Genomic DNA, 25774 nt, shown 5'->3' on the forward strand with positions numbered 1-25774 from the left:
CCAGCCATGAAGTCCTCTAACTTTAGACTCCTTATTTGGTGAGATAATAAACTCTTTTCCATTAGAACCAGTCAAATCAATGTTTTCTATTACTTACAAACAAATGAATTGTAACAGATACAATCCTTCTTATGAGTAGGTGACTTTGAGAGTCTTTAACAGAAATGAGAGGGAAAGGATAATTATGAGGATATGGAGAGAAAGTGAGGAGCTCACTTCAGCACGTGTTGGGTTTGAGTTACTTAAAGATTATCCAATTGGATGTCCAATAGGCAATCTGAACATGTGACCTGAAGAGGAGAAATCATAAGAGATTTGGAGGTCATTAGTGTACGGTCTTTGAAGCTATGAGTATGGAGAATACTGCTCAGGAGAATAGGTGAGGATGGAAAGCACCGATATTATTGGGGTGAGTAGTGAAAAAGAGCCAACAACAGAGCCAAAGATGACATAGTAAGAGAAGAGCAGGAGATAAAGAAACTGGTCTCACAGATGTCACTTTGTTCGTTGGAGATATCCATCAACTCTGATCTTAAGGAGAGTGTACTGTTCTCATTGTAGAGGTAACCTAATTTTATCTTGTCCTTTCCTCGCAGACATCTGAGGAAGGTTGGAATAGGATCAGGGATGAATCATGAGGTCTGGCCCGGGGAAAAAGTCAGGATTATAGAGTGGATGAAAATGGAGGAACTCATGGAAACAGAGATGAATCACAAAGATTTAATGCAACCAGGTGAGGTTCACGCTTGTTAATTTTGGTTATGCAACATGCTGTTTATCTATTTTTTTCAAAGTGGTATGTATAAGGATCCAAAACAAAGCCATAAAGGTTACAGCCTTTTATAATTAAAAAAAAATTGTAAATTGAAACCTATGTAGTTAACCAATAGTACTCATAATTCTTAGATGTACTTTTCTAAGTTTGACAAGTTTATACAATAAATTGAAAGAGCATGTTTTTTTCTCCTAGGAACTAATCCCCTAGTTAGTAGTCTCCAAAACTCTCTATTACTAAAGAAATGTAACCTGAAATTACTATTATAATAATATTGATTTGGTGATGCATTAATGATTTTGATCTATGGAATCATGAGTATTGTGAAAACTGCAAGGCTCCGAACAACTTAATGCCATAGCACAAGACTTTTAAAAGTTTTGGGCTGGGTTCAAATAGGTTTAGAGGAATACTATTTTCCTAAACTAAACTAAAGGGAAATTTATATCCTCTGACTGTCAATCAAAAACTAAAGTCTTAAGCTTTAACATATAAGTTAGCAATTGTAGATAGACACAACCGATCATTTTAAAGCCTAGAAAAATTTAATATTTATTAATCACACATGTAAGGAAAAGTAACATTGGAAATAAATGTATTGAGAACTGACACTCTCCAGCATTTGTTTGTAGATTTTTTGATGATGGCCATTCTGACTGGTGTGAAGTGATACCTCATTGTAGTTTCGATTTGCATTTCTCTAATAATTAGTGATGTTGGGCACCCTTTCATGTGTTTATTGGCAATCTGTATATCTTCTTTGGAGAAATGTCTATTTAGGTCTTCTGCCCACTTTTGGATTGGGTTGTTTGTTTTTTTGATATTTAGCTGCATGAGCTGCTTGTATATTTTGGAGATTAATCCTTTGTCAGTTGCTTCATTTGCAAATATTTCTCCCATTCTGAGGGTTGTCTTTTCGTCTTGTTTATGGTTTCCTTTGCTGTGCAAAAGCTTTTAAGTTTCATTAGGTCCCATTTGTTTATTTTTGTTTTTATTTCCATTTCTCTAGGAGGTGGGTCCAAAAGGATCTAGCTGTGATTTATGTCATAGAGTGTTCTGCCTATGTTTTCCTCTAAGAGTTTGATAGTGTCTGGCCTTACATTTAGGTCTTTAATCCATTTTGAGTTTATTTTTGTGTGTGGTGTGAGGGAGTGTTCTAATTTCATTCTTTTACATGTAGCTGTCCAGTTTTCCCAGCACCACTTATTGAAGAGGCTGTCTTTTCTCCATTGTATACTCTTGCCTCCTTTATCAAAGATAAGGTGACCATATGTGTGTGGGTTTACCTCTGGGCTTTCTATCCTGTTCCATTGATCTATATTTCTGTTTTTGTGCCAGTACTATACTGTCTTGATTACTGTAGCTTTCTAGTATAGTCTGAAGTCAGGGAGCCTGATTCCTCCAGCTCCATTTTTCGTTCTCATGATTGCTTTGGTTCTTCGGGGTCTTTTGTGTTTCCATACAAATTGTGCAACGAATCACAACAGATGGAGATACAGATATGAGTATCCAGCTTTCTTTTATTGATCTAGACATAAAGGAGTCTTGCAAAAATGTAAAAATGTCACTGTTCTTACTAATTTTTTAGTTTGGAAAATATAGTTAGTTTCCATAAAGGTAAGTTATTAGTATGTAATGAACTTATGACTGTTATTTTAAATGAATCAATCATTAAGCATTTTTTTCATTGCTTAGTTTTGATATCTAATATTAATAGAAATAATAGCAATAGATAGAACCCACATAAACAAAAGCTCTTTAGGACTTTCAGTAACTTTTAAGATTATAGAGGGATATTGAGGCCAAAAATTTAAGAACCACTATCTCTAGACAGTAAACTCATGACAGCTGACCAACATAGCTGGCAACAAGCAGTGGAGTGGCTCAATCTGAACAATCGGAACCAATTTGAACAAAATGAAGGTAGAAGCCTGAAGAGTACTCATCAAAAATCAAGGCCAGTCCTCACCATTCTGCAAAGTCAGCAGAAAATGCCTGATCCTCTCATCCTGCTGGTACTACCCCTTCAACCCCCTCAGGTGACGAAGAGCATCAGTATGGCATCATTTCCAAGCACAGAGACCACAGATATATAAACAACCTTCCACCTCTTTCAGGCAATCAAAGGATGTGTCAGAGCTCTCAGCTCTGTTTACATGGGGAGAAGTCTCACTCTCTCTTGCTGGTAAAAGAATTGTGATTTTGCCAGTGCTGCCTGGAAGGTGGGGGAGTGGAAACTGCACATGAAATAATATCAGAAGGTTTCTTTTCCAAAGCTGCAGGACCAAGAGCGGAGTGGGAAAATGGGAAAAGGACAAATGGAGGCAGCAGTCCTAGGGGGTAATACTTCAGAGCACAGAGATATAAAATATACTCTCTAAATTCAGTGATACTATGTAGTGTTCTGTGTCATTAGATTATAACCGTCTGGAGTAAATTTTTAAATGTGCCACTTACAACAGTTACCAAAATGAGCAAAGGCAATCCCTTTATTTTTAGTCTACTTAAATTGTGTTTAGAAGTACTATTTCTTGGAGAAATTTTCAAAAACTATAGCAATCTCTCAACTTAATGACCACCTCAGTTTTGTATATTTAAATACTACCCACAATATTAGAGTGAATCTGCCGTAAACTTAAGAAAATAATTGAAGTTTATTGAAGATCAGGCCAAAGTATATTCTATTTAGCTATCTTGTTTTTCAGCTCATGCATATTAACAGGTATGAAGTATGAGTAAATTCACTCATTTACTGAATTTACTGAAGCACAAGTCAAAACCTGGGATTTGTGTTGTAACTGTGTGAACTAATAGACTTGCCAAAACTTGTATGGACGGAAACTAACAACTCTTTCTTTCTAAGCATATCAAGTAGTCCTGGGTATTTTGATGTATTTACTTTCAAGCTTCTGCAAAGATATTCCCAGCCTATGAATAATTGTGCTTCCCATGCAAGTAAGTGAAAAGTAGGATTGCTTTCTTCAGAATAATGGTAGGTAGCCCATTGCAAAAACCCAGAAACACAAGATAGAAAAAATATGATGAGATCATTTATCTGGTCAAATCCTGTTTTGTGCCCACATCACTATAACGATAGCCTTAGCAGCTTATTCTTACCTAGCTGTTAGTTTTCCCATAGACCTTATTCTTCAAGAGTAATTAATGTTTTGTTTTAGACTACTTTGTTTTTGGTTTTAACCATCCCCTTCCATGCTTATTTTCTGTAGGTCTTAGGTTCCAACACTGTTTTGGGAATCTGACAGTAAGTAGAATATTACATTTTAGAATCTGAGGAAACACAATTCTTACTGTTTTACAGAATGATTAAGAGCAAAGAAACAAATTTCCAAATCATTTAAATATATATACTTCAAAGGTATTCAGTTCCCTTAGATAAAGCATTCTCATTTTTATTCATATTAATTTCTGAAATAGAGACTAAAATATCTCAAAAAGCTTTCCAAGAATGTTATCTTTTACACTCCACTTAGGCATTCATTGCCAACCACAAAGCTCACAAAGCTTATTGTATAAAAATAGGCTCTGAATGAATGAGACATATATAGCAAAGCAATTATGTGTTATTTAGCCCACATATGTGTTTTTATCTCTCTTGTTTTAACTCACTAGCCTGGATCAAAAACAATGACATGTGAAAAGAAAACATAGAGTTTGAATTGGCCGACTGTTATAATACTGTTCAAATGATTCACTGATAAGTACCCTTCACTTACCTTCTATTTCTGCTTTGATTCTCCCCCACTAATACTGGACATTAGCATGACTTCCTCCTATAAATTATTCTTCATAAAAACCTTCTTTACACTCATGTTTTATCAGATCATGTCATTCTCCTGAAGCTCTAAGACATTGTTGTCTCTACTAGCAAAAATGCTTTGCAAATCACTGCTGTTTTCCCTTTTTCCAGCTGAATAACCAGAGACAGGAGGACATGACTGTGTGATACATGGCCGCACGTTTATCTGTGAGCTTTTGGCTTCAGCGTCTTGGGAAATTCTGACATGGGGAAATGTTTCAAAGAAATTATGTTGCTCTCTGGAAGGGGCCCGGTTCCAGCTGTTTTCAAGGTATTAAAATGTTTCCTATCAGTTCTGTTATCAATTATTAAGCACCTCCCATATTCCATCCGGGTTTTCAGCTGGACTCTAGGAATACACATATGAATAAAGTACAGTCCCTGATCTCAAGATGCTCATCATCTAGTAAACAGAGACACACTGAAGATATAATTCAACATAGGTTGTGAACATCATGCATTCACTCACACACACTGAGACCCTGCCAAGCCAGGCACTGTGATGATCATGATAGCAGAAGGGAACTCAGAGGAAAGGCCCTTGGCCCAAGAGGGTTTAGAGATGACTTCCTGGAAGAAAAAACATTTTTGATGTTCCTCAGATGAAGACGGGGCAAGGGCATTCTGGGTAAGTAAAGGGCATAGTCAAAAAAGTAGTAGTGAAATATCATGCAGAAATCTATGCTATTTGCTCTTTCTAGAACATTAAATGCTAGGATTAGAGAAATGACTAATGAGATTGGAGTTCTGTGAAGGAGAAGAGTTAGGTTGGAAATGATCAAAAAGGACCCATCTTCTCAAGGGCCCCTTGACTAGAAAGGAGGAAAGACTGAAGGCATTCTGTCAGCAAAGAATTACAAACTCATCAGGCAAACTTATAACTACTGTATAGAATTTGGGTAAGAGCTTCCTATCTTGTGGTACAGACAGAAGAATGAAGTTAGATTTATACCATGGAAATAAACAGGAAGGTTAGCTTGACTGAAGAACTGAATTTTTCACAGATATACAGCATGTATATTCACACACACACACACACACACACACACACACACACACACACACTAGCATAGCGATTTATTTGTATTAGCTAAAAAAACTTACTCAATAAGCAGTGTATCTAAAACCACTACCCAGGTCATGATTACCCTGAAATTGAGCGAAAACAATCTAACCAGTTTAAACCAGATTTCTGCTCGCTTTAGTTCCATATACACTTCCTAGCTTCTACAACTTCTAAGACTGGAGATATTCTTACTATATGCTTCTGTGGGGACATTAAGGAGAAGACGGAGAAATATTATCTTTATATCACCCAAGTTTTTCCTAATCCCTTTCTAGCTGTCCTTCAAGGGACTGACTAGAGAAAAATCTGTTCTGTGATGTGAGTTGCATACAAACTATTCACAGTTGACCACATCCGCTGAGCAAGACTCACCAATCCCAAGGAATGTACAAACTTAGGTTTCAAAACACTGGCTGACTGATCATTCTGGCCGTCTAAATTGGGAGCTAATTAAATGTTTTAACTGGATGTCTCTCCTCACTGCAGCAGAACAGAGTCATTTTGAAGCAAACGTTTCAATGAAACACTTCTTTGGGAGAAACCAGTTCAACTACAAGAAACAACTGCTTCTGGTTGGCAGCACAGTCTATTCCTACTTGATCCCCTTCCCCACCCCAATGCGTACACACAAGCTAAATATCACTTACGCTAAGAACTGTACCTGCACAGAAAAGATGACATTATATCTCGTAGATGTCAAAGTCATCAGAAACAGTTTGTTCTTACCTAGGATTTCAATCCAATCCACTGGGGCTGATGAAAGATACAAATCATTTGCATAAAGGAGCCTTTAGAACAGCACTGAAACATGTTGGGGATCGTTTGAATGTAGTAAAAGTGGGAGGTTAAGTTATTCATTTCATTTCCATTCGTAATTATATGTTGGTTGAAGCATTTCTCCTGTTTGGCAATCCCTGAAAGAGCTTTAACGTTCCAAGGCAGCAGAACTCTAATTCTCCCCAAGTGAGGAGTCTCTATGAACTTATAGCCTAAGCTTCTTTAGAGGGATTGCTAGAATTAGATTAGCCTATGCGGATCAAGAAGGGAGTCCAAACAGAAACCCGGAAGGCCAGAAAGAGGAAGTTGCTAAGTGCCTTAAGTGAGTGTTTCCCCATGGAAAAGTAGCCAAAGCTACTTTAGAAAATCAGGAGACTTCAGCACAATAAAGTCTCATGTATTATTATTGGGTAACATCACTCAATTGTTTGGGCTGTAAAAATTAGTGTCAAACATGAAAACAACTCTAACAAATACACAAATAAAACTTCAAGCTGTTCAGCAGCTGCTCTTGGGCAAGAATTGGCTAGATTGGAGACTGCCATTCACGCAGAGTGAATTGAATACTTAATATGAGTCAGAAAATATGTAAAGTGATGGTGCACAGATATGAAAAAGACACATGAAACAGGGCAGACACACAAAAGGATAACTGATATAGTAAGGTAAGTTCCAAGACAGAGACAAGCACAGAGTGGCATAAAAGCCATCCTAAGAATAGTGCCTTTGGGAAGAAATTCTGAACAGAAATCAGGCCTAAACTAAGTTTTGCACGATGAGTAGGAATTGGCCAGTTTAAGAAGGAATGGGATGGGTACTCCAGGTAAAAAGCAGAATATCCAAAATAACATGTGTACAGTTAAACTGTAAGTAATATTACAAATTGAGTCTAGTAGTACTACAAATTGGGAAATAAAGGTTGGTAGGTAATGAGGGAGAGAGAACTAGGTGAAGACAAATATGTCTTTATTGAAAAAAAAGAACTCTTGCAGATCAGAAAGGGTAGATAGTCCAATTTTAAAGATGGTCAAAAGATTTGAATAGGCACATTACAAAAATGGATATCTGAATATTCGTGAAACTTAGGACTGTTTGGTTGCCTCATTAGTAATCACGGAAATGCAAACAAACTTTTATAAAGAACTTGGACTTTATCCTCTAGATAATGGTAAGACACTGAATAATTTTTACAGAAAACCAAGAAAAAAAAAATCAGGCAATAGAAATAGATCCACAGAGCATCCAGACAACACAGTAGTTTATATGAAAATATAAAGGGCCAAGAATAGCCAGAATATTCCTGGGAAAAAATGTTGGAGGACTTATTTTATCAGATTTTATGGCATATTATGAAGCAACAGTAATAAAGACAAAGTGTAATGATAGATAAATAGAGCAGTGAAACAAACCAGAGGGTCCAGGAATAAAGACACATATATGGTCACTATGCTTTTGATAAAGGTGGCACTGCCAAGCAGAGGGCAATGTACCATCTCTCAGTAAATGGTACGGGGTCATCTGGGTGTGCATATGGAAAAAGAAAATAAAATTTGACTCCTGCCTCACATCACATACAAAGATCAACTTTAGGTATTTGGTAGAGTTAAATATGAAAGGTAAAACAATAAATGTTCCAGAAGAAAACATAAAAAAAATATCTTCACGATGTGGCACAGGCAAAGATTTCTTAAACAGGACTCATAAGGCACTAGTCCTAAAGAAAACAGTTGATAAATTGGATTACATTAAAATTAGAAATTTCTCTTCATCAAAAGACTATGAAGAGAGTGCAAAGGCAAATATATGTATATCTGCATCTATATCAACATCTGTCTATCCCACAAATGATCTAATATCAGAATATATAAAGAACTCTTACAAATCAGAAAAAAAGGCAGTGAGCCTAATTTATAAAATAAGTTGGCGCATTAAAAAAATGGATATCTGAATACCCAAGAAACACATGAATAATTGATTGCCTCAACAATAATCAGTGAAATGCAAAGTAAAAGCACAATGAGAGCATTGGACACCCACCAGACTAGGTAAACTTAGAAAGACTGACAATACCAAATGTAGGCAAAGTTACAGAACTGATTCTCAAACACTGATGGCAGGAATATAAACTGGTGAGATCACTTTGGAGGACTCTTTGGTAGTAACCACCAAAACTGAATGGAGTATACTCTGTGACCTAACAATTTCACCGCTAGATGTCAATTTTCTCAACAGAAATGCATGAAATCATCACCAAAATAAATGTTCAGAGCATCATTATTTCTAATAGTCACAGACAGAAACTGTTCAAAATGCCCACTAACAGTAAAATGGATAAATAAATTATGGTCCATTCACATAATGGAATACCACACAGTGATGAGAATGAGTATTCCATAACTACATGCAAACTTATAGATGAATTTCACAAACATAATAATAAAGAAACAAAGCTAGGCAAAAAGAATATTCCACATGATGTCATTTTCACAAAATATAAAAGTAGGCAAAACTAATATATGTTGCTAGCAATCAGGATAGTAATTATCCTTGGGGGTAAGTAGTGACTAGAAGGTGTCAAAAAGTGGAATTCTTGTGGGTGCTGATGATATTCTGCTTTTTATCCTAGTAGGGGTTATACAGATATATTTAGTTGATGAAAATTACTCTTCTGTACACTCATAGGCACCATTCTGTATATTTTGTATATTTGATTCAACATAAAGGCTAAAATGCACCTAGAAGAGTCAGACAGGTAAAGTAAATGAGAGAATCAGGTTTGGTGTAAATAAAGGATGCTTTGGTCTTAATAGCATCTCAGATTGTCTTCTTTTGACAGACATATTTGCATATTACACATCTGAGAATATTCTTTATTTTTAAAAAATTGAATGTGCTATTGGTACACCTAACAGTATTGCCTAATCGAACTAACATAATGTTAAATCAGACATAGAATTACTGTATAATTCCATGTATATAAAGTTCAAAAACAGGCAAAACCTAATCTATGGTATTAAAAGGCAGTTTGGGAGAGAATATTTAGGATGCTGTTAATATTCTATTGATTGGGTAGTGATTCCATGTGTTTATTTTGTGATAACTCACTTATGGTTTGTGCACTTTTCAGTATATGTCCATAAAATTATATTAAAACACAAAAATATAGAATATATCCTGGAAGAGAGTTGGTAAAGGATATAATATTGCTATTTAGAACTGAAAAAAAAAAAAAAAGTAGGAAACTGGCAGAAAATAAAGGCAGAAGATCTGACCCACTAAAAAGAATACTGCTGGGCTCATTACATTGTGTCTGCCCAAGGTCATCCACTGACACTCAACCAACTAGACTATGATAAAATTCAGTCCCATTCATAGTTGTAGAATATCAGCTCAGTGCATTCTTCTGGGGGAAATTCCTGAGCTTCAAAGAGCCTTCTTTGGGAAATGTGCAGAGTAAACTCAAACTTTTACACGTAGGATCTTTTCCAACTATTTGCAGTCTGCTTCAAAACACTGAATAAACATAGTTTGTACCCAGAGGATTTTGTTTTCTAGCTGAATTTCCATCTTCAGAATTAGCAATATATATGTACCAAAGTTACCAATACACCCTGGACATTTTGCCATACAACTGTAGCCTGGAATTCCAAAGTATTATATATTCCATCCTGGTTTGGCTAAGTTTTATCCTTTTTTTCCCCTAAATTAATGTTTTTGCTCTTGTTATTTGTTTGCTCCTAACCTTTGAGGGGCTCTGGTAACTTGCCTCCAAATAAGCAGCTCCAGCATAGATTGTGACTTCTGAGGTCAGTATATGCGGCTATTGATCTTCAGCGGTCCCCAGCGTGGCTGAATCTGTTGGAACCATGCTTCGTATAATCACAAACAACTTCTGCACTTTGCCTGCTTGTGTGTGTCCCCCTTCAGAGTGTGACAGCTACTTGGAGGTACCACTAGCTTACATCCTTCTTATATTTTCACCTTGGAAGTCAGAGCAAAGACACAGCCAGGGACAATGCACTTTTTGCAGCCCAAGGTGGAGAGTGGAGGTCTCCTTATGTAATTATTTTCTTAATGTATCACTCATAATACGTTCGATAAAGCCATTACCTTAAGCCTTCCTTGAAGTGGGGCAAATCAAGCGGTTGCACAGTGCCCTGCTTTGGAGACCTTGCCCGCTGGTTGCTGGTTGCTGACTATCCTTTTCTGGCAGAAGGGGGCCCAAGTAGGGACCAGGACCAGAATAGCAGGAAGCATGAGTCATGTCCAGGAGGGGGGCCAGAGGCTGAAGTTGGGGTAGCACATGTGAAAAATGTCATCGATTCAAGTGACGAGACAGAGGAAGCTGAGATATGCAGATATATCATGAAACAGGGAAATCAGAAATGACGAGGGGAGTAGACAAACCGAAAGTGATCTCAATTGTTAGTTAACAAACATGCTGTGAATTAGGATCATGAAGAATTAAGAAAACACTGATACTAAGTTCTCACCAAGACCTACCAAATGAGCATCTTCAGAATGGGGCCCAAGCATCTGTCTTTTTTCATAGCTCCCCACGTATTTCTGATTTCTGATGGCTATGGAGCTGCATAGGAGACCACTGCTCTGCAGAAATTTGGAGACAGAAATGGGGCTTTCTTTAGCTTTCTACAAAACTCCAGCATAGATTCACTCAAGGATACTAGGGTTGTTTAAAGGGGCTGGAGTGAGGTGAACAGGTTGAAATTCAGGGAAGTGTCATCAAGGGAGAGTATTTGCTTCACAAATAAGAAGGGAAGCTAATTTAGTGCAAACCTCCTGTCATGGGAATGAATTGGGAATGTTGCTTGTCTTTTCAAAAACTCTGGGAATCTTCTTAGTAGCTCTTTTCTTCCCAATGGAAAAGATACTTCAGATGAAACATTTAGGAAGCAAAAGGGAATGACAATATGCATTCCCACCATAAGCTGAATACTTGGTCCTCTTTGGTTACTGTCACAGAGGGCGGTACTTGCATTTTCAAACTTAGAGGGAGGAGAATGAACTAGTGTCAGGAGCAGCTGGATTTGCACTGGCCTCTGTGGAGGTACAAAGGGAGCCCCACTGGGAGCTCTGAAGATCAAAAAAGAAGGCAGTTGCTAAGGCTCCTATTTAGGAGCAGAAAAAAGCATTAAGACCTGGTTACCTAGCAATGTGTGCTCAGCAAATCGCAAATGCTTCTTGGGTTGACAGCACAACACAAAGTGCCCGAACCAGGACACTGGGCTTGTTCAAAGAGTGTGCTTGCGTGTCCTTGGCTCTCCCTCTTCCAAGTCTGGCATTGTGTCTGTACTATTGTCTGCTTCACACAAACCAGATTTGAGGGATCTGAGGTAAGTCATTGACCGGAGTGTTTCCTCAGCTCCTGAGGAATGTTTACTGAGGTGTGGTGGTTTTCAAAGCCTTTAATATGAAGTACGCCATGTCCTCTGTACCTCTAGTTTTCTAAACGTGTGTAGGGGACACACTGTTTTTGCTCCTTTGCTAGCATTCCAAAACATTCTTGTCGCTGTGAATTCCATGGCATCCTCTAAGTGTGGACAGTATGAGCAAGACTTTGTGCTGCAATACTGTATTCAGGTTTTCCAAAGAAGACCCTGACTCTATAGACATCTGAAAACATCAAAGGGATAAAACTGAAATCTTGAAAAAGGCAATGTGGATGAGAATAAAAGTACAATTTTTGTTTGCCTTCAGGACTCTAAGAAACAGAAAAAAAAAGTTTTCTTTAATATGTTCTTTATGCCATTTTGAACCATCCTGAAATGCACTGCAATAATTTAGTTAGGCCACAAAACATTGTATCAGAAAGCAAGCTTTAGGTTTAATGATATAAATATGTGTTTTCCTGATGCAAGTACTGAATCTTTACTGATTTTACTACTAAGTGTCACCCTCTTTGACACAGAAAATGTTCTCTCCTTGCAGAACAACTAGACTGCTATGAGGCCTTTATTTTCCACTGAATGAAACAATATGGAAGTGCATTTCACCCGGATGACATCAAGTAGAATATGAGACAGAGCAGAGAAGGAAAAGCACTTCATTTTTGCCTCTGTAAGTTGAGAGATGGAGGTTTACCAAGAATCCACAGGGAAGAAGTTTCTCAAGCACCCTAAGAACAGTGTGCAGACTCTACTAAAATGCTCCCCAACTTTGAAGGACATGAGAAATTCTAAACCCTGACTTGAGGGTGCCCGATGTTTTGAAAAGGACTAGTTTGCATCCTGATTTTGGATTTCTTTTCAGAGCACCCCGCAGTGGCATTCCATGCATCGTTTTCCAGAATGGGGCAGCATGGTGCACTGTGATTTCGACGTTAGTGAGTATTATTGTCTGCAGAAGTATGTAGGGGACGCCTGCACACACACAGTGTCTGTAGGAGTTCCTACAGTCAAGGGGTTGGAGGTGTCATCATCCAGACATCATCCAGTATCTTTTTAGAAAAAAAAGGCAGAGCCCTAATTTTTGAAAGGGACAACTCTGGACATCATTGTTTCAGAGAATGGGCGTTGAATAGCAAATTACAGAAATCGCCTTAAAATAAAAGGACAGTAGCTTTAGAACTTAAATATCAAAATATGAAAGCGAAGCGAATCATCTGTAAAGAAAAGTACTTGAATTTCTCAAGAATTAGATAATTAGAAGATACAGAAAAATTCAAAAAGGTAGTTTGTTGTAAAAAAGACCCACGTATTTATTAAAAAGGCAAAATATTCTAAATGGGTCTATTTACAGAAAAAAGTTTTAAAATACACGCATCTATTAAATTGACGTCATCAAGGACATTTCATCCATTACTCATTAGAGCCCAGTGTCAATGTACTGTTAAGATTTTTAAAGGTCTACAAAAATAATTGAAACCTGGGAAAAAAAAGTATTGGTTCCAAACTGCAAAATGAAAGCTGCAAAATGGAAATTAATAAATAATTAAATGTCTACAAAAAAAATAACATTGTATCAACTAGTCAACTTCAACTCTACTCTTATAGCTGCAGTATAAATTATATTTAATGTGGGATATGGGTGGATTTTAATTTGTTTGATATATTATACATGCAGGGCAGCCAAAAGTATGATAACAAGGCCCTCAAAACAGCCCTAAATAACATCAACATGATCAAAATGGCAATCTGTTTTCCTAAAGGCACTTAAAGTTAAACAAGGGAAAATAGGAGAATTAGAAATGGCAGTGTTAAGTACGAAAACAGTAGGCCTTGGAGAGAATAATGCCACCCCTCCCAAGAACAAGCAATGCACCCTGAAATCCTCACCTCCATTCTTCTTAATTCAGGCACTGTCTTGTCTTATAGCAGTTTCCGCCCCCCATCCCTGCCCCCGCCCTCAGGTTGGGGCGGGGGGCAGTCGTTTTTAACGACTGAGTTTTCCTTAGAAGAGGTAAATAGGCCATTTACACCTCATTGTGTACCCTGCTCAGAGAATTTAGAAAATCAGTTAGCTGTTGTTCCCAGAGGGGTGATATCTAGTGAGAATGTGGGGTGGTAGGGGTGTGGGGTGAAGGTGAAGGCAGGCTGCATTCTGAGCAGGGCAGGTCTGGCTGAGATGTACAATTAGTGATGTTTGGGATATAATACACTGGGTGGGGCAATTTAGTTTGGTACCAATGCTGGATTTTGATAGCCTCACCTGATCTTTCTCATTGAAGGAAAATGATTCACTTCTTAGTATCTTCTAACCACCCAACAAATACAGTAACACAGCAGTGGATATCCTAGCAATATAATCTACAGTCAATGAATATAATGAGAAAGACCAAAACACTATATTTTCCTTAAAAAGTGCTTCTTTAAAGCCTTTGTGAAATCTCTCTCTCTCTCCCCCTTCCCCCCCACCCTGGCAACACACACACACACAGAAATTATGTCAAATTATGTGGTGTTAATTGTCAGATCAGGACCTATAAACTAAGCTGGGAAAACTAGGATTGGGGTTCAGAGGCAATTTAAATTTATTTTTCATATTCGCCTGTTTAAAAAGCTGATTACTTGGACAGACTCTTTCCTATTACCCTAAAGTCTTTAGAAGCAGCTCTTTAATTAAACTTTACTTAAAACAAAAAACAGAAAACCCCCAAAACAACCAGTCCCTGTCATTTCTCTTAGATGAATGAAACCATATGATTTTCACTGAGAGAATATAGAGAAAATATTGGGGTTTTTGTACATGGTTTTTGAAAATTTACTTAATTTTATATGAAATGAATACCTACCTGTTATAAACTATTCAAATAGTACAGAAAGTAAAAGTAAAAGTGAAAGTAAAAGTAAAAGTAAAAGTAAAAGTTCCCCTGTCTCAGTTTCTTCATCCTCTCTTATCCCATCCCCCGGATGTACACAATCATTTCTTGTGTTCTATACATTTATTCTCCATTGTTAAGGAGATAACACAGACTTCGGCTTCTGATAAATGGCAATACAGCCGTATCCGGAATAAATTAGAACAATTTTCTCTATACCCCATACTTTTCCTCTGAGTTGGGTTTTCTCAGGATGCTGAAGTACACCCTATAGTAGGTGGTATTTTTCTGTATATAATGTAACCGTCTCTTTTGACTTAGCAATTGGGAATCTATCCCATAGGAATACTCACATCTGTACAAAAGACATGTGCAAGATTAGTGCAGCGTTGTTTGAAACAGTGAAAATTTGTTCTATCAATAGAGACAAGGTCCCTAAGGAGTCATTAAAAGGATGAGATAAACTTATATGTGCTGATATGGAAATATATTTTGTATGATGATGAAAACAAACACAAAAACCCATGATCTATTAAGTGCCAAAAGCAAATTACTGTGTATGATGATTACACACATACATACAACATACAGACACATACAAATGCATACACACAAAATGAACCTATTTTATTATTGTTATTCCCAAACTTTGCTATGCATTTACATATATATGCAATATAAATATAATATAGCCTATGAAATGAATGCCAGGGAACGACTTAAAGGTGCCTAATCTTAGTACTAGAAACAGTTGTTTTATATATATTTTACCCTTTTGATGAACCTAAAAGAATGGCTTTGTTTTATCCTATAAGAGTCAGGAGGGCAGGGATTTCTGTCTCTTATTCACTGCTAATTTCTGCACCTGGAACATGGTGAGTTCTCGATAAAAATGTATCTAGTGAAGAAACAAAATACATTGTTTTTTGCAGTATTGCAAAATACTGCTCCATTTTGGGAAAACTACATATAATAAATGCTTGATTGATTAGTCCCAAAGAAAAGATGGAAAGAAATAGGAAAATAAGACTCTATTTATAAAAAGAAATCTATAAAAAGAAATAGGAGGGGGTCAGAATGACGAAGAGATGGAGGGGTCATCCTACAGGGAGAGGAGTAGAAGGAGAAACCCACAGGGGAGACTATTTAGAGGAAATAGTCTCTGCTTTAGGAAAACAGAGAGCTGGTCTGTACTACCCTTTCCCAAAGGGGAGACTTACAATTAATGGGCTCTGTGTTCACACTCTTCCAAATACCAAGAACATTATGAAAAGGATGCAGCAGTATGTTAGTGACAAGATTCAGAAAGACAACATTGGCACTGCAAAACAGTTTCAATATTAGGGGAAAAAAGTGGTCCAGGGAACAATGTTTATATTTGTTTAAATATGGCTTTTGGGTCCAGTTGTTGGTGAACCCAAATTATATATTTTCCTTCTTCCTCTTGTGCTGTTAAATGACTTTCTTTAGTTTTTGAATGAGGAACTCATACTTGAGTTATCATTGAAGAATTTAAAGCTTAAGTCGGTTTAATTAACATATATTTAAAGGGGCAGATGCAGATATGAATAAAACTCACCATAATTCATTTCTATTTTCTATGGTGGTTATTGACTTAAAGTTTAATCTGCTATTTATGAATAGATTAGACTGTTTATCCTTTATGAACCACTTAGTTCCTTGTAGGCCACTTTCTCCTATGACTAATTAAACTTACTTTATACAGTTGAAATCTGTACATGTGTGATCTCTTAGACCTCTTTAGGTTACTTATTTCTAAATTACTTGCTTTAATTCTTTTTTTTTTTTTCGGATCATGAGTTTTATTCCTGATAAGATCAAAGGTACAGGGCTTGTGCAACCAAATATTCTCACAAAGATATACAGTGTTGAAGAACAAAAGCTTACACTTTGTAAATACGAGATACATCTAAGTTATATTTAGCTATTAAGATATATAAAAACTGACCATTTGTGTGTGTGGGTTTATCTCTGGGCTTTCTATCCTGTTCCACTGATCTATATTTCTGTTTCTGTGCCAGTACCATACTGTCTTGATTACTGTAGCTTTGTAGTATAGTCTGAAGTCAGGGAGCCTGATTCCTCCAGCTCCGTTTTTCTTTCTCAAGATTGCTTTGGCTTTTCAGGGTCTTTTGTGTTTCCATACAAATTGTGCAATTTTCTGTTCTAGTTCTGTGAAAAATGCCATTGGTAGTTTGATAGGGATTGCACTGAATCTGTACATTGCTTTGGGTAGTAGAGTCATTTTCACAATGTTGATTCTTCCAATCCAAGAACATGGTATATCTCTCCATCTGTTTGTATCGTCTTTAATTTCTTTCATCAGTGTCTTATAGTTTTCTGCATATAGGTCTTTTGTCTCCTTAGGGAGGTTTATTCCTAGGTATTTTATTCTTTTTTGTTGCAATGGTAAATGGGAGTGTTTCCTAAATTTCTCTTTCAGATTTTTCGTCATTAGTGTATAGGAATGCAAGAGAATATACAATGGAGAAAAGACAGCCTCTTCAATAAGTGGTGGTGGGAAAACTGGACAGCTACATGTAAAAGAATGAAATTAGAACACTCCCTAACACCATACACAAAAATAAACTCAAAATGGATTAAAGACCTAAATGTAAGACCAGACACTATAAAACTCTTAGAGGAAAACATAGGCAGAACACTCTATGACATAAATCACAGCTAGATCCTTTAGGACCCACCTCCTAGAGAAATAGAAATAAAAACAAAAATAAACAAATGGGACCTAATGAAACTTAAAAGCTTTTGCACAGCAAAGGAAAACGTAAACAAGACGAAAAGACAACCCTCAGAATGGGAGAAAATATTTGCAAATGAAGCAACTGACAAAGGATTAATCTCCAAAATATACAAGCAGCCCATGCAGCTCAATATCAAAAAAACAAACAACCCAATCCAAAAATGGGCAGAAGACCTAAATAGACATTTCTCCAAAGAAAATATACAGATTGCCAACAAACACATGAAAGGATGCTCAACATCACTAATCATCAGAGAAATGCAAATCAAAACTACAGTGAGGTATAACCTCACACCAGTCAGAATGGCCATCATCAAAAAATCTACAAACAATAAATGCTGGAGAGGGTTTGGAGAAAAGGGAACCCTCTTGCACTGTTGGTAGGAATGTAAATTGATACAGCCACTATGGAGAACAGTATGGAGGTTCCTTTAAAAACTAAAAATTGAACTACCATACGACCCAGCAATCCCACTACTGGGCATATACCCTGAGAAAACCATAATTCAAAAAGAGTCATGTACCACAATGTTCATTGCAGCTCTATTTTACAATAGCCAGGACATGGAAGCAACCTAAGTGTCCATCGACAGATGAATGGATAAAGAAGATGTGGCACATATATACAATGGAATATTACTCAGCCATAAAAAGAAACGTAATTGAGTTATTTGTAGTGAGGTAGATGGACCTAGAGTCTGTCATACAGACTGAAGTAAGTCAGAAAGAGAAAAACAAATACCGTATGCTAACACATATATATGGAATCTAAAAAAAAAAAAAAAAAGGTTACGAAGAACCTAGGGGCAGGACAGGAATAAAGATGCAAACCTACTAGAGAATGGACTTGAGGACACGGGGAGGGGGAAGGGTAAGCTGGGACAAAGTGAGAGAGTGGCATGGACATATATACACTACCAAATGTAAAATTGATAGCTAGTGGGAAGCAGCCGCATAGCACAGGGAGATCAGCTCTATGCTTTGTGACCCCCTATAGGCGTGGGATAGGGAGGGTGGGAGGGAGGGAGACACAAGAGGGAGGAGATATGGGGATATATGTATATGTATAGCTGATTCACTTTGTTATAAAGCAGAAACTAAAATACCATTGTAAAGCAATTATACTCCAAAAAAGATGTTAAAAAATAAAGATATATAAAAACTAAAGAAATAATATATTAGACTTGGAAATGCGATTCTCTATGGCTAACCTAACTATACACCCCATCTCTCCAGGACAGTTCCTCCTTGCTCCTGTTGTCCTGGTATAATTGTTAATAGGATCTTTCAATCTGTCCATGTTTGAAAATGTTACACTGCAATCCTATAATACAGAAAAAATGGTTGGCCTTATATCAAATTTGTCTTTATTCTCTTCTACTCCACATAGTATATTTATTTTCAGATGCCAAAATTACAGGATATTGATTGGATAATGATCAAAAGGATAATGATATCTGAATTTCCCCAGGATTTGGAGGGACACCCAATTTAAGCTGAACTACAGTAGGGTCCCAACTGTGACATGGCAAAAATTCAGAACTATTTTAGGTTGTGCCTTTGTAGAAAGAGAGTTGCTTGCTGTTTGGACTTCTTATTGAAATGAGACAGTACGTACTTCTCCCCACCTCTGCTTCTTCCCAATTCCCCAATTCCCCTGACTGGGGTAAACAGCATTATAACAAGGAAACTGCTGGTCTAGCCCCTGCAAATCAAAACGGATAAACTAAAATTCCAATGTAGTGAAATAATTTGGGCTTTTTCTTGAGATAGCTTTTAACCTGCACAAAAAAATCAGTTCAATACTTTGATAAACTTGGAGTCTAAACAACTTCAGTCCTATGTAGGTTTCTGAGCTTATCACTCTACCATTACTTATTCTGTCATTCAATGAGCTCACTTCTCTAATATTCTTAAGAAGGCTTTGACATTCCCAGGATTTTTTTTCTTTTTCTACTTCATAATCACTTACCAGCTCCAATCTTTTATTTGGATGCTAAGTTAACTGACTGAATGCTTGAATTAGGTTGGAAGCATGTGTATTAAAGGCAAGAAAGATGTTAACTAAATTGGAATGCACCATAAAAGGTGGCTCTGTGTTTTTTAAGAAATGGTAGTAGTGATGGGAGTAGTTTTGTTTTTTGTTTTTTGTCTTATTTATTTTTAAGCTACTATCAGGGCTCAGATGTGATGTGGTGTGCTGGAAAGGAACTTCTTCCTTTTCATAAGCATTCAGGAAGCATTTGACATTCCTGTACAAATATTTAAAACTAAACATTCTTCGAGTTAAAATGACATTGTTGTATTAATATCCTTTAGAATGTTTATTTCAGCATTTTAAATTTCAATCATAAGTAGTTTAAAAATCATTGACTCCTACTTTATTTCCCTTCCCAAATATGCTCTGCATTTTATTTGATTTGTAAGTGTCTTCACATATAATTCTAACTTCAAATAGACCTAATCTCCCCCTGTCCATATTCTCACTGGCTACTGGAAGCATCTCACCATGCAGTCTTGGTTGGGTCATCTTTGATACTTTCACTTCTATAGCAAGTCTGGCTGCTGGTCATCTGCGTCCAAGCTTCTCCTCCTATATGTCTCTTTGTCTCTGGCCTCTTCCCTACATTTATGGCAAATTCCCAGGTTTAACATGTGATATCCTTCTGATATTCTTCCTCAATGCTGCAATGACAAGGTGCCCCAATATGGTCTAGCTGGAGTAAAAACACCTTGTTTTAATGTGAGGTCTTCTCAAAAGAGCTTCCCACACTTTCTTGTGCTATATAACCACACCACAAAAGCTGGACTAAAAGCAAGGGAGAAATGTTGGCAGCCTAGGAGCTACAGTTATAAGCCAGTAGAGCTGTTGTGTGAACCTGCCCTCTCAATCCAGATTGAGAGACATAATTCCCAGGCTCTGTCCTGATTCTGGTCTTGCTGGTTTCTTTTTTCCTCCATCTGAAATTAGAACCTTAATCCATGGCTATGTTCTCAAACTCTACTCTGAACTGACTTCAAGTCTAAATGCTGCTCCCAGCCACCTTCTCACACTCAAAACCCTACTGTGTTGTTCATTTGGCCTGATATTACATATCTCTTATCTTCATTCATATTCAAGACTCACATCAATGAAAAGAACACTTTCAGAGCCCTCTGACAACAGCCGTCTCTGGCTTAATCTAATCAAGCCATTCATGATTGCTGAAACTCTCACACTTGCCCTTCTTGTGTAGTCTTTTCCCTTGGTAATCACCAGTGTTATCCTAAAACACAATACATGGGAAAAAATAGAAAAATAAAAAAGTCCCAATTCTCATTATTCTTTTCTCTTCTTTAATAACCTCTGGTGGTTCCCCATCAATTATAAACAAATTGCCTGCTTTGGTAGAGAAAATTTCTTAAAATCTTATTCCAAAGAAATTTATCAATTTCATCTCTAAACATCAGCGTTTTATAACTATCCCTACATGCCTGTGCACCCTAAATACTAATTAAGCATGACAACTAATATCATTCCTACAATTTATCATGCATTTCAATATCTTCATGCCATTAGTGTTTCTCTTTCATTTATCTGGAAATTCTTTGTACTCATCTTAGGTCTAGTGAGCTCTATTCATCCTCTATAGACCAATTAAATGGTCACTTTCTCTAGAAACCCTTCCTTAATCCATCCGGAAGGTAAAAACTGCTTATATACCACTGAGTACAGTGCATTAGTTATTAGTGTTCTCATGATTTCTCAAGCCATTGTCACTTGAGGAAAAGTTTCATGACTGCAAGAGGCATCTCTACCTGCCAAACTAAAAAGAACAAGGAATCAGAAAATTGGCTTTAAGCCCACATGATCATTTGTGCTTCAGCCTGCCCAGATCATGACCCTTTCACTAGGTCTACTCTGAAAAACCAAAACCCTAGACAGGAGCAGACCCTTGCAACACAGAAGGAGGCATTGCTGGAGCTATTTGGGGTCCTCAAGGGAATAAGCCTCTTTTTGAAATCCCAGTAGCTACAGAACTCCGTGTCCAAAACCCTTTTTCTACTTTCATCAAGATGACTGACTTCAGTAATAACTGAGACCCTCTCTTGTTAGATTAACAGCTCTGCCTCTACTCTGCTATTTTTGAAGAACTATCTGTTCCTATTTGAGGAGTTGTTTCCAGTCTTCTATACAGTAATCCATTCATTTAGTAAATTGATCATTGGCCAACTGCTAGGCATTCAACAAAACAGAGCTGGTGCTTGCCCTCATGGAGTTTTAATATTAGGCAGAAAAAAATCTTAACCAACCAAAAATTAAAAAATTTCCATTATCATAAGTGCAACAAAAGAGAAGTACAGGCAACTGTGGCTTTGTATATGACAACACCATCTGATACCTTTTGAAGATTAGAGAAAGTTTCCCTGAGGAAGTTCAAATTCATTTAGTACTTGACTCTTTTTGCTCAGCTTGAACCCTAGACCGTGGCCCATCTCTTCATACTTGATATTTCTTCTAAGTTTTATCTCATAAAGTACAGTGGAAAATAATTCAGGCCTTCTCTCATTTGTAAAGATCAGGCATAATTTAATCTTTTTTCATTTTTTGTTTGTTTCATTATTTCCTCTCCTCCTGGTCCATTCTAAATTGTCTCCCTTCTTTCAAATTTTATATCATATTTTTGCTACTCTAATTCCCTATTAATAAACAAATAAATTAGCAAAGTCAGTTGATTATGCAACATCTTTAAGGGAAGAAAGCATCAGGATAAGGCAGATGTATGCATGTCCACTTTCAGTATTATGTCCTGTTGTTCAACCAGTAGGTTTAGGAAGAAATTTCACACTCTCAACATGATGCAATAGCCAAGGTTAGGTTAATGTAACTCTCTTTTTCTTGAGAGTTAAAGGGTATTCAATACCAACATTATTTTCACAAAAAAATACAAAGGTTCTAATGTGAGAGGGTTCTGTAACCCAAATCATGCAGCCTAGAAAAGGAAGTGCAAGTGAGTTGGTTGGAAGACACATTCACTCCAACACAGCTAAATTATTTAAACCACATAAAAGTTTAGCTTCTTCAAAGTCCATCACAGTGAAAACCAACACTCACTTCAGGCTTCCCCAGTTCTATGTTCTGTCAAACTCTTCACATTCCAGTTAACTTTGTTGGAAGATAAGGAGACTTGTGGCCAAATTTACCTTCTGAGGGTAAAAGGGTAGGAACATTTACCCTCTGATTATGAGAATGTGAAATGTGTGTCCAGTTCCTCTTTTTTTTTTTTTAATATTCTATCATTCTCTTTACATGAAATGTCCAGGATAGGGAAATCTACACTCAACTTTCCTCCTCACCTGGCAAGTGAACTAATTACTGCTGCATCACTAAATGGTGGTGAAGTTCTTTTTTTCATAATTTTTAATTAAAAAAATTTTTATTTTATATTGGAGTATAATTGATTAACAGTGCTGTGTTAGTTTCAGGTGTACAGCAAAGTGAATCAGTTATACATATACATGTATCTATTCTTTTTCAAATTCTTTTCCCATTTAAGTTATTACAGAGTATTGAGCAGAGTTCCTTGTGCTATACAGTAGGTCCTTGTTGGTTATCTATTTTAAATATAGCAGTGTGTACATGTCAGTCCCAAACAGTTCCTCTTAAATCTTTCATTCTGCTTTATTTTCTGTGAATTTTTTAGGAAGATAATCTTTATTTTTTCTAGTTTAAGTTTTCAGATAAAAGTATTTCTTAAAAGAGCCTTTCGGTTGAGTGGACATAACTAGTAGCTTAGCTTCTATACCTCCTAAACTGTTTCCTTGGAAATTGTCAGGTTCTCAGTAAAAGATGGCTCCTCTCTTTATCAATCTTGATAAAGTTTACTCAGTCCCCTAAATACATTCTTTGGTCTCAAATTGGAATAATCCTGAGCCAAAGAGAGGCAGACACACTGTTAATAAAAAATGAGGAAGTGATCTGCTTTTAAGGAGTTATCTATGCCCCTAAGGCAACTTGGGAAACCCTTTGCAAATGTTCAGCCTGAACTCCATCAGATGGCTGGTTGCTTCTAAACTGTGAAATCACCCTGCCTGATTTGAAACCAGCAAATGACTAACTGGAACTTTGATCTTTGGTCCAGTCACAAGGCTTCCAAGGAAGTATGACTTGAAAGTTCTCTGTGTAATGAGAGGCAATCATGTCTTTTCCATGTAAAACTGGATTTCATTCCATTGGGAAGGGAAATCACAACAGTAATCATGATTTACAGCTTCTACTTTACCTACAAACATCTACTTGTTGTTTTTTTCAGAGCGCTGGCATTTTCTAATGGACACTGTTCCACCTACAACAACACTATCTTAATTTCTTTTGCAGCCTTAAGAAAACTGTTTTATTTATATATTTAAACTGTTCTTATTTTTATCCACATTGAGACCCTTGATAACCTACATACATTCTGTAAATATGATTAACTGTACCTCAGAGTGCTATGATTTCTTTCTGGGAATAACTAATTATAAGGAACAGAGGATTGAATAGCTTGTTATGTGTGCCATCATCTCAACTAGGTATAAAAGTCTGAATGTAACTTGGAACATATTATTGGGGAGAGAAAAGTTAAAAAAATTAGACATTGTATTAGTTAACTATTGCTCTATCAGAAAACTCAGTGTCTTAAAACAACATGGATTTATTATTTTTCATAATTCTGAATGTTGGCTTGCTGGTTCTTCTGCTTTTGCCTGTGGCTGCATTTATCTAGAGAATTGACTGGGCTCATCTTGGAGAAGCTAGACTCTGAGTCCTTATAACATGGTTATCTCAGGGTTCCCATAGGGCCAGCCCCAATGCACAAACGTGTATTAAGCCTCTGCTTATGTCATATTTGCTGATAACCTATGAAGGAGAGCAGGTCACATGTCCAAGTCCAAAGTCAATGTAGAAAGGACTATATAAGGACATGGATACAGAGAGGCATCATTCACTAGGGCCATTACTGTAACAACCTACCACAAATGGAGGTAACATGAGAACATATTTCATTTTCACAATGAGACAGGCCCCTACAGAATAATGATGTGTGGTCTAAATTTATCAGAGTTACACACCTGGAGAGAACATAAACTAATCAATGTGTTGTCAATATGAGAACCAGGATTACTGACTAAAGGGCTATTGATGTAGAACCTACTAGATAAAAAGATATGAATTCTGATATTGAAGGCAGACACCAAGTAAAATGTAGAAACAATAGAGATAAATTCACATCTAGACACATTAAAAGGAAACTACATACAGTGTATCAAGGAAAAATACAAAATTCTTTTAAAAAAAGGAAAGAAAAAAGGATTAACTATAAATGAAAAACATTCAGAAAGGACAAATCTTATCAGTAACAATAGATTATATAACATAATGAAGTACTATCTTTTAGGTACTGAGATTAACCTTCAATTAGAATTCTATACTTAATTAAACTATCATTAATTAAACGGTCATTCAAGAATAAGGGCAACTTTAAAAATTTTTAGACTGTAAAAGCTTAAAGTATTTGCTAGATTCAAATTGATAGGTAAAATTCTATATAATATCTTAAAAGGATGATTATGGGATTGGGTGTTGTGTGAATAGTTAAAGCATACTGAGATCCATATCATTCACAGGAGAAGTCAGACATTTTGAATAACTTTGAACTTCGTTAGAAAAAATGTATACTTAAATAAGTAGCATCAAATTTAATGGATGTCCACTAAATGAAAAGAAATAACATTCAAGTCAGCAAAGGAAATAAAGGCACATTTAAAAAAATTTTTTTAATCAAACAAAATGCAGAAAAGAGGAAAAATAAACAAATAAAATGTATGTATGGAAAATAGAATCAAAGTGCGATGTTATAAATCACCAAACATAATAAATGCAAATATATTAAAAGAAGAAATTATTAAATTAATTTTTTAAAAATCCAGCTAACTCTGTTTTAAGAAACACTAAAACAAAGCACACAGAATTGACAACAGAAGGATACAAAAAAGTTAACAGGCAAATGAAGATGAAAAGTTAATTTAGCAATGTTAATGTGAGATACATTAGAATTTAAGGTAAAAATTAATAGAAAAATCCACATAAAGATACAATAGTGAAGAACTTACATGTGAATAAAGACAAATATGAGAAAAAACTTCAGAAATATAAGGAAAAGTGAACATATCTACAATCAGTGGGAAATTTTAACATACCTCTATCAGAAGTATGCAGAAATTAAGCAGATAAAAGCTGATAAAAATTAACACCTTTA

The 25774-nt window shown here is 36.4% G+C and overlaps 1 protein-coding gene and 1 long non-coding RNA gene across 15 annotated transcripts in view; one reads left to right on the forward strand and one right to left on the reverse strand.

The window, feature by feature from the left end:
- LOC309666942 overlaps positions 1-2243 on the forward strand; it is a 50989-nt gene extending 48746 nt beyond the window's left edge. The window contains exon 5 of the long non-coding RNA XR_014267393.1: positions 597-2243. This is a non-coding gene — a long non-coding RNA (uncharacterized lncRNA). The remainder of the gene's footprint in view (positions 1-596) is intronic.
- The window catches only part of LOC309666889 (uncharacterized protein), a 307631-nt gene that overhangs the window by 133698 nt on the left and 148159 nt on the right, over positions 1-25774 (reverse strand). Inside the window, exon 5 of one of the 14 annotated variants that reach the window (XM_082475015.1) lies at positions 25716-25769. The exons of 12 other annotated variants lie outside the window; for them this stretch is intronic. In XM_082475015.1, the coding sequence (XP_082331141.1) occupies positions 25716-25769 (54 nt within the window). Of the gene's footprint in view, positions 1-10381; positions 11044-25715; positions 25770-25774 lie in introns of those variants that run through there. One more of the 14 variants, XM_082475014.1, reaches the window with a different exon arrangement.

Source organism: Balaenoptera physalus (assembly GCF_965194825.1).
Source record: "Balaenoptera physalus genome assembly, chromosome: 9".
NCBI classification, from domain to species: domain Eukaryota; kingdom Metazoa; phylum Chordata; class Mammalia; order Artiodactyla; family Balaenopteridae; genus Balaenoptera; species Balaenoptera physalus.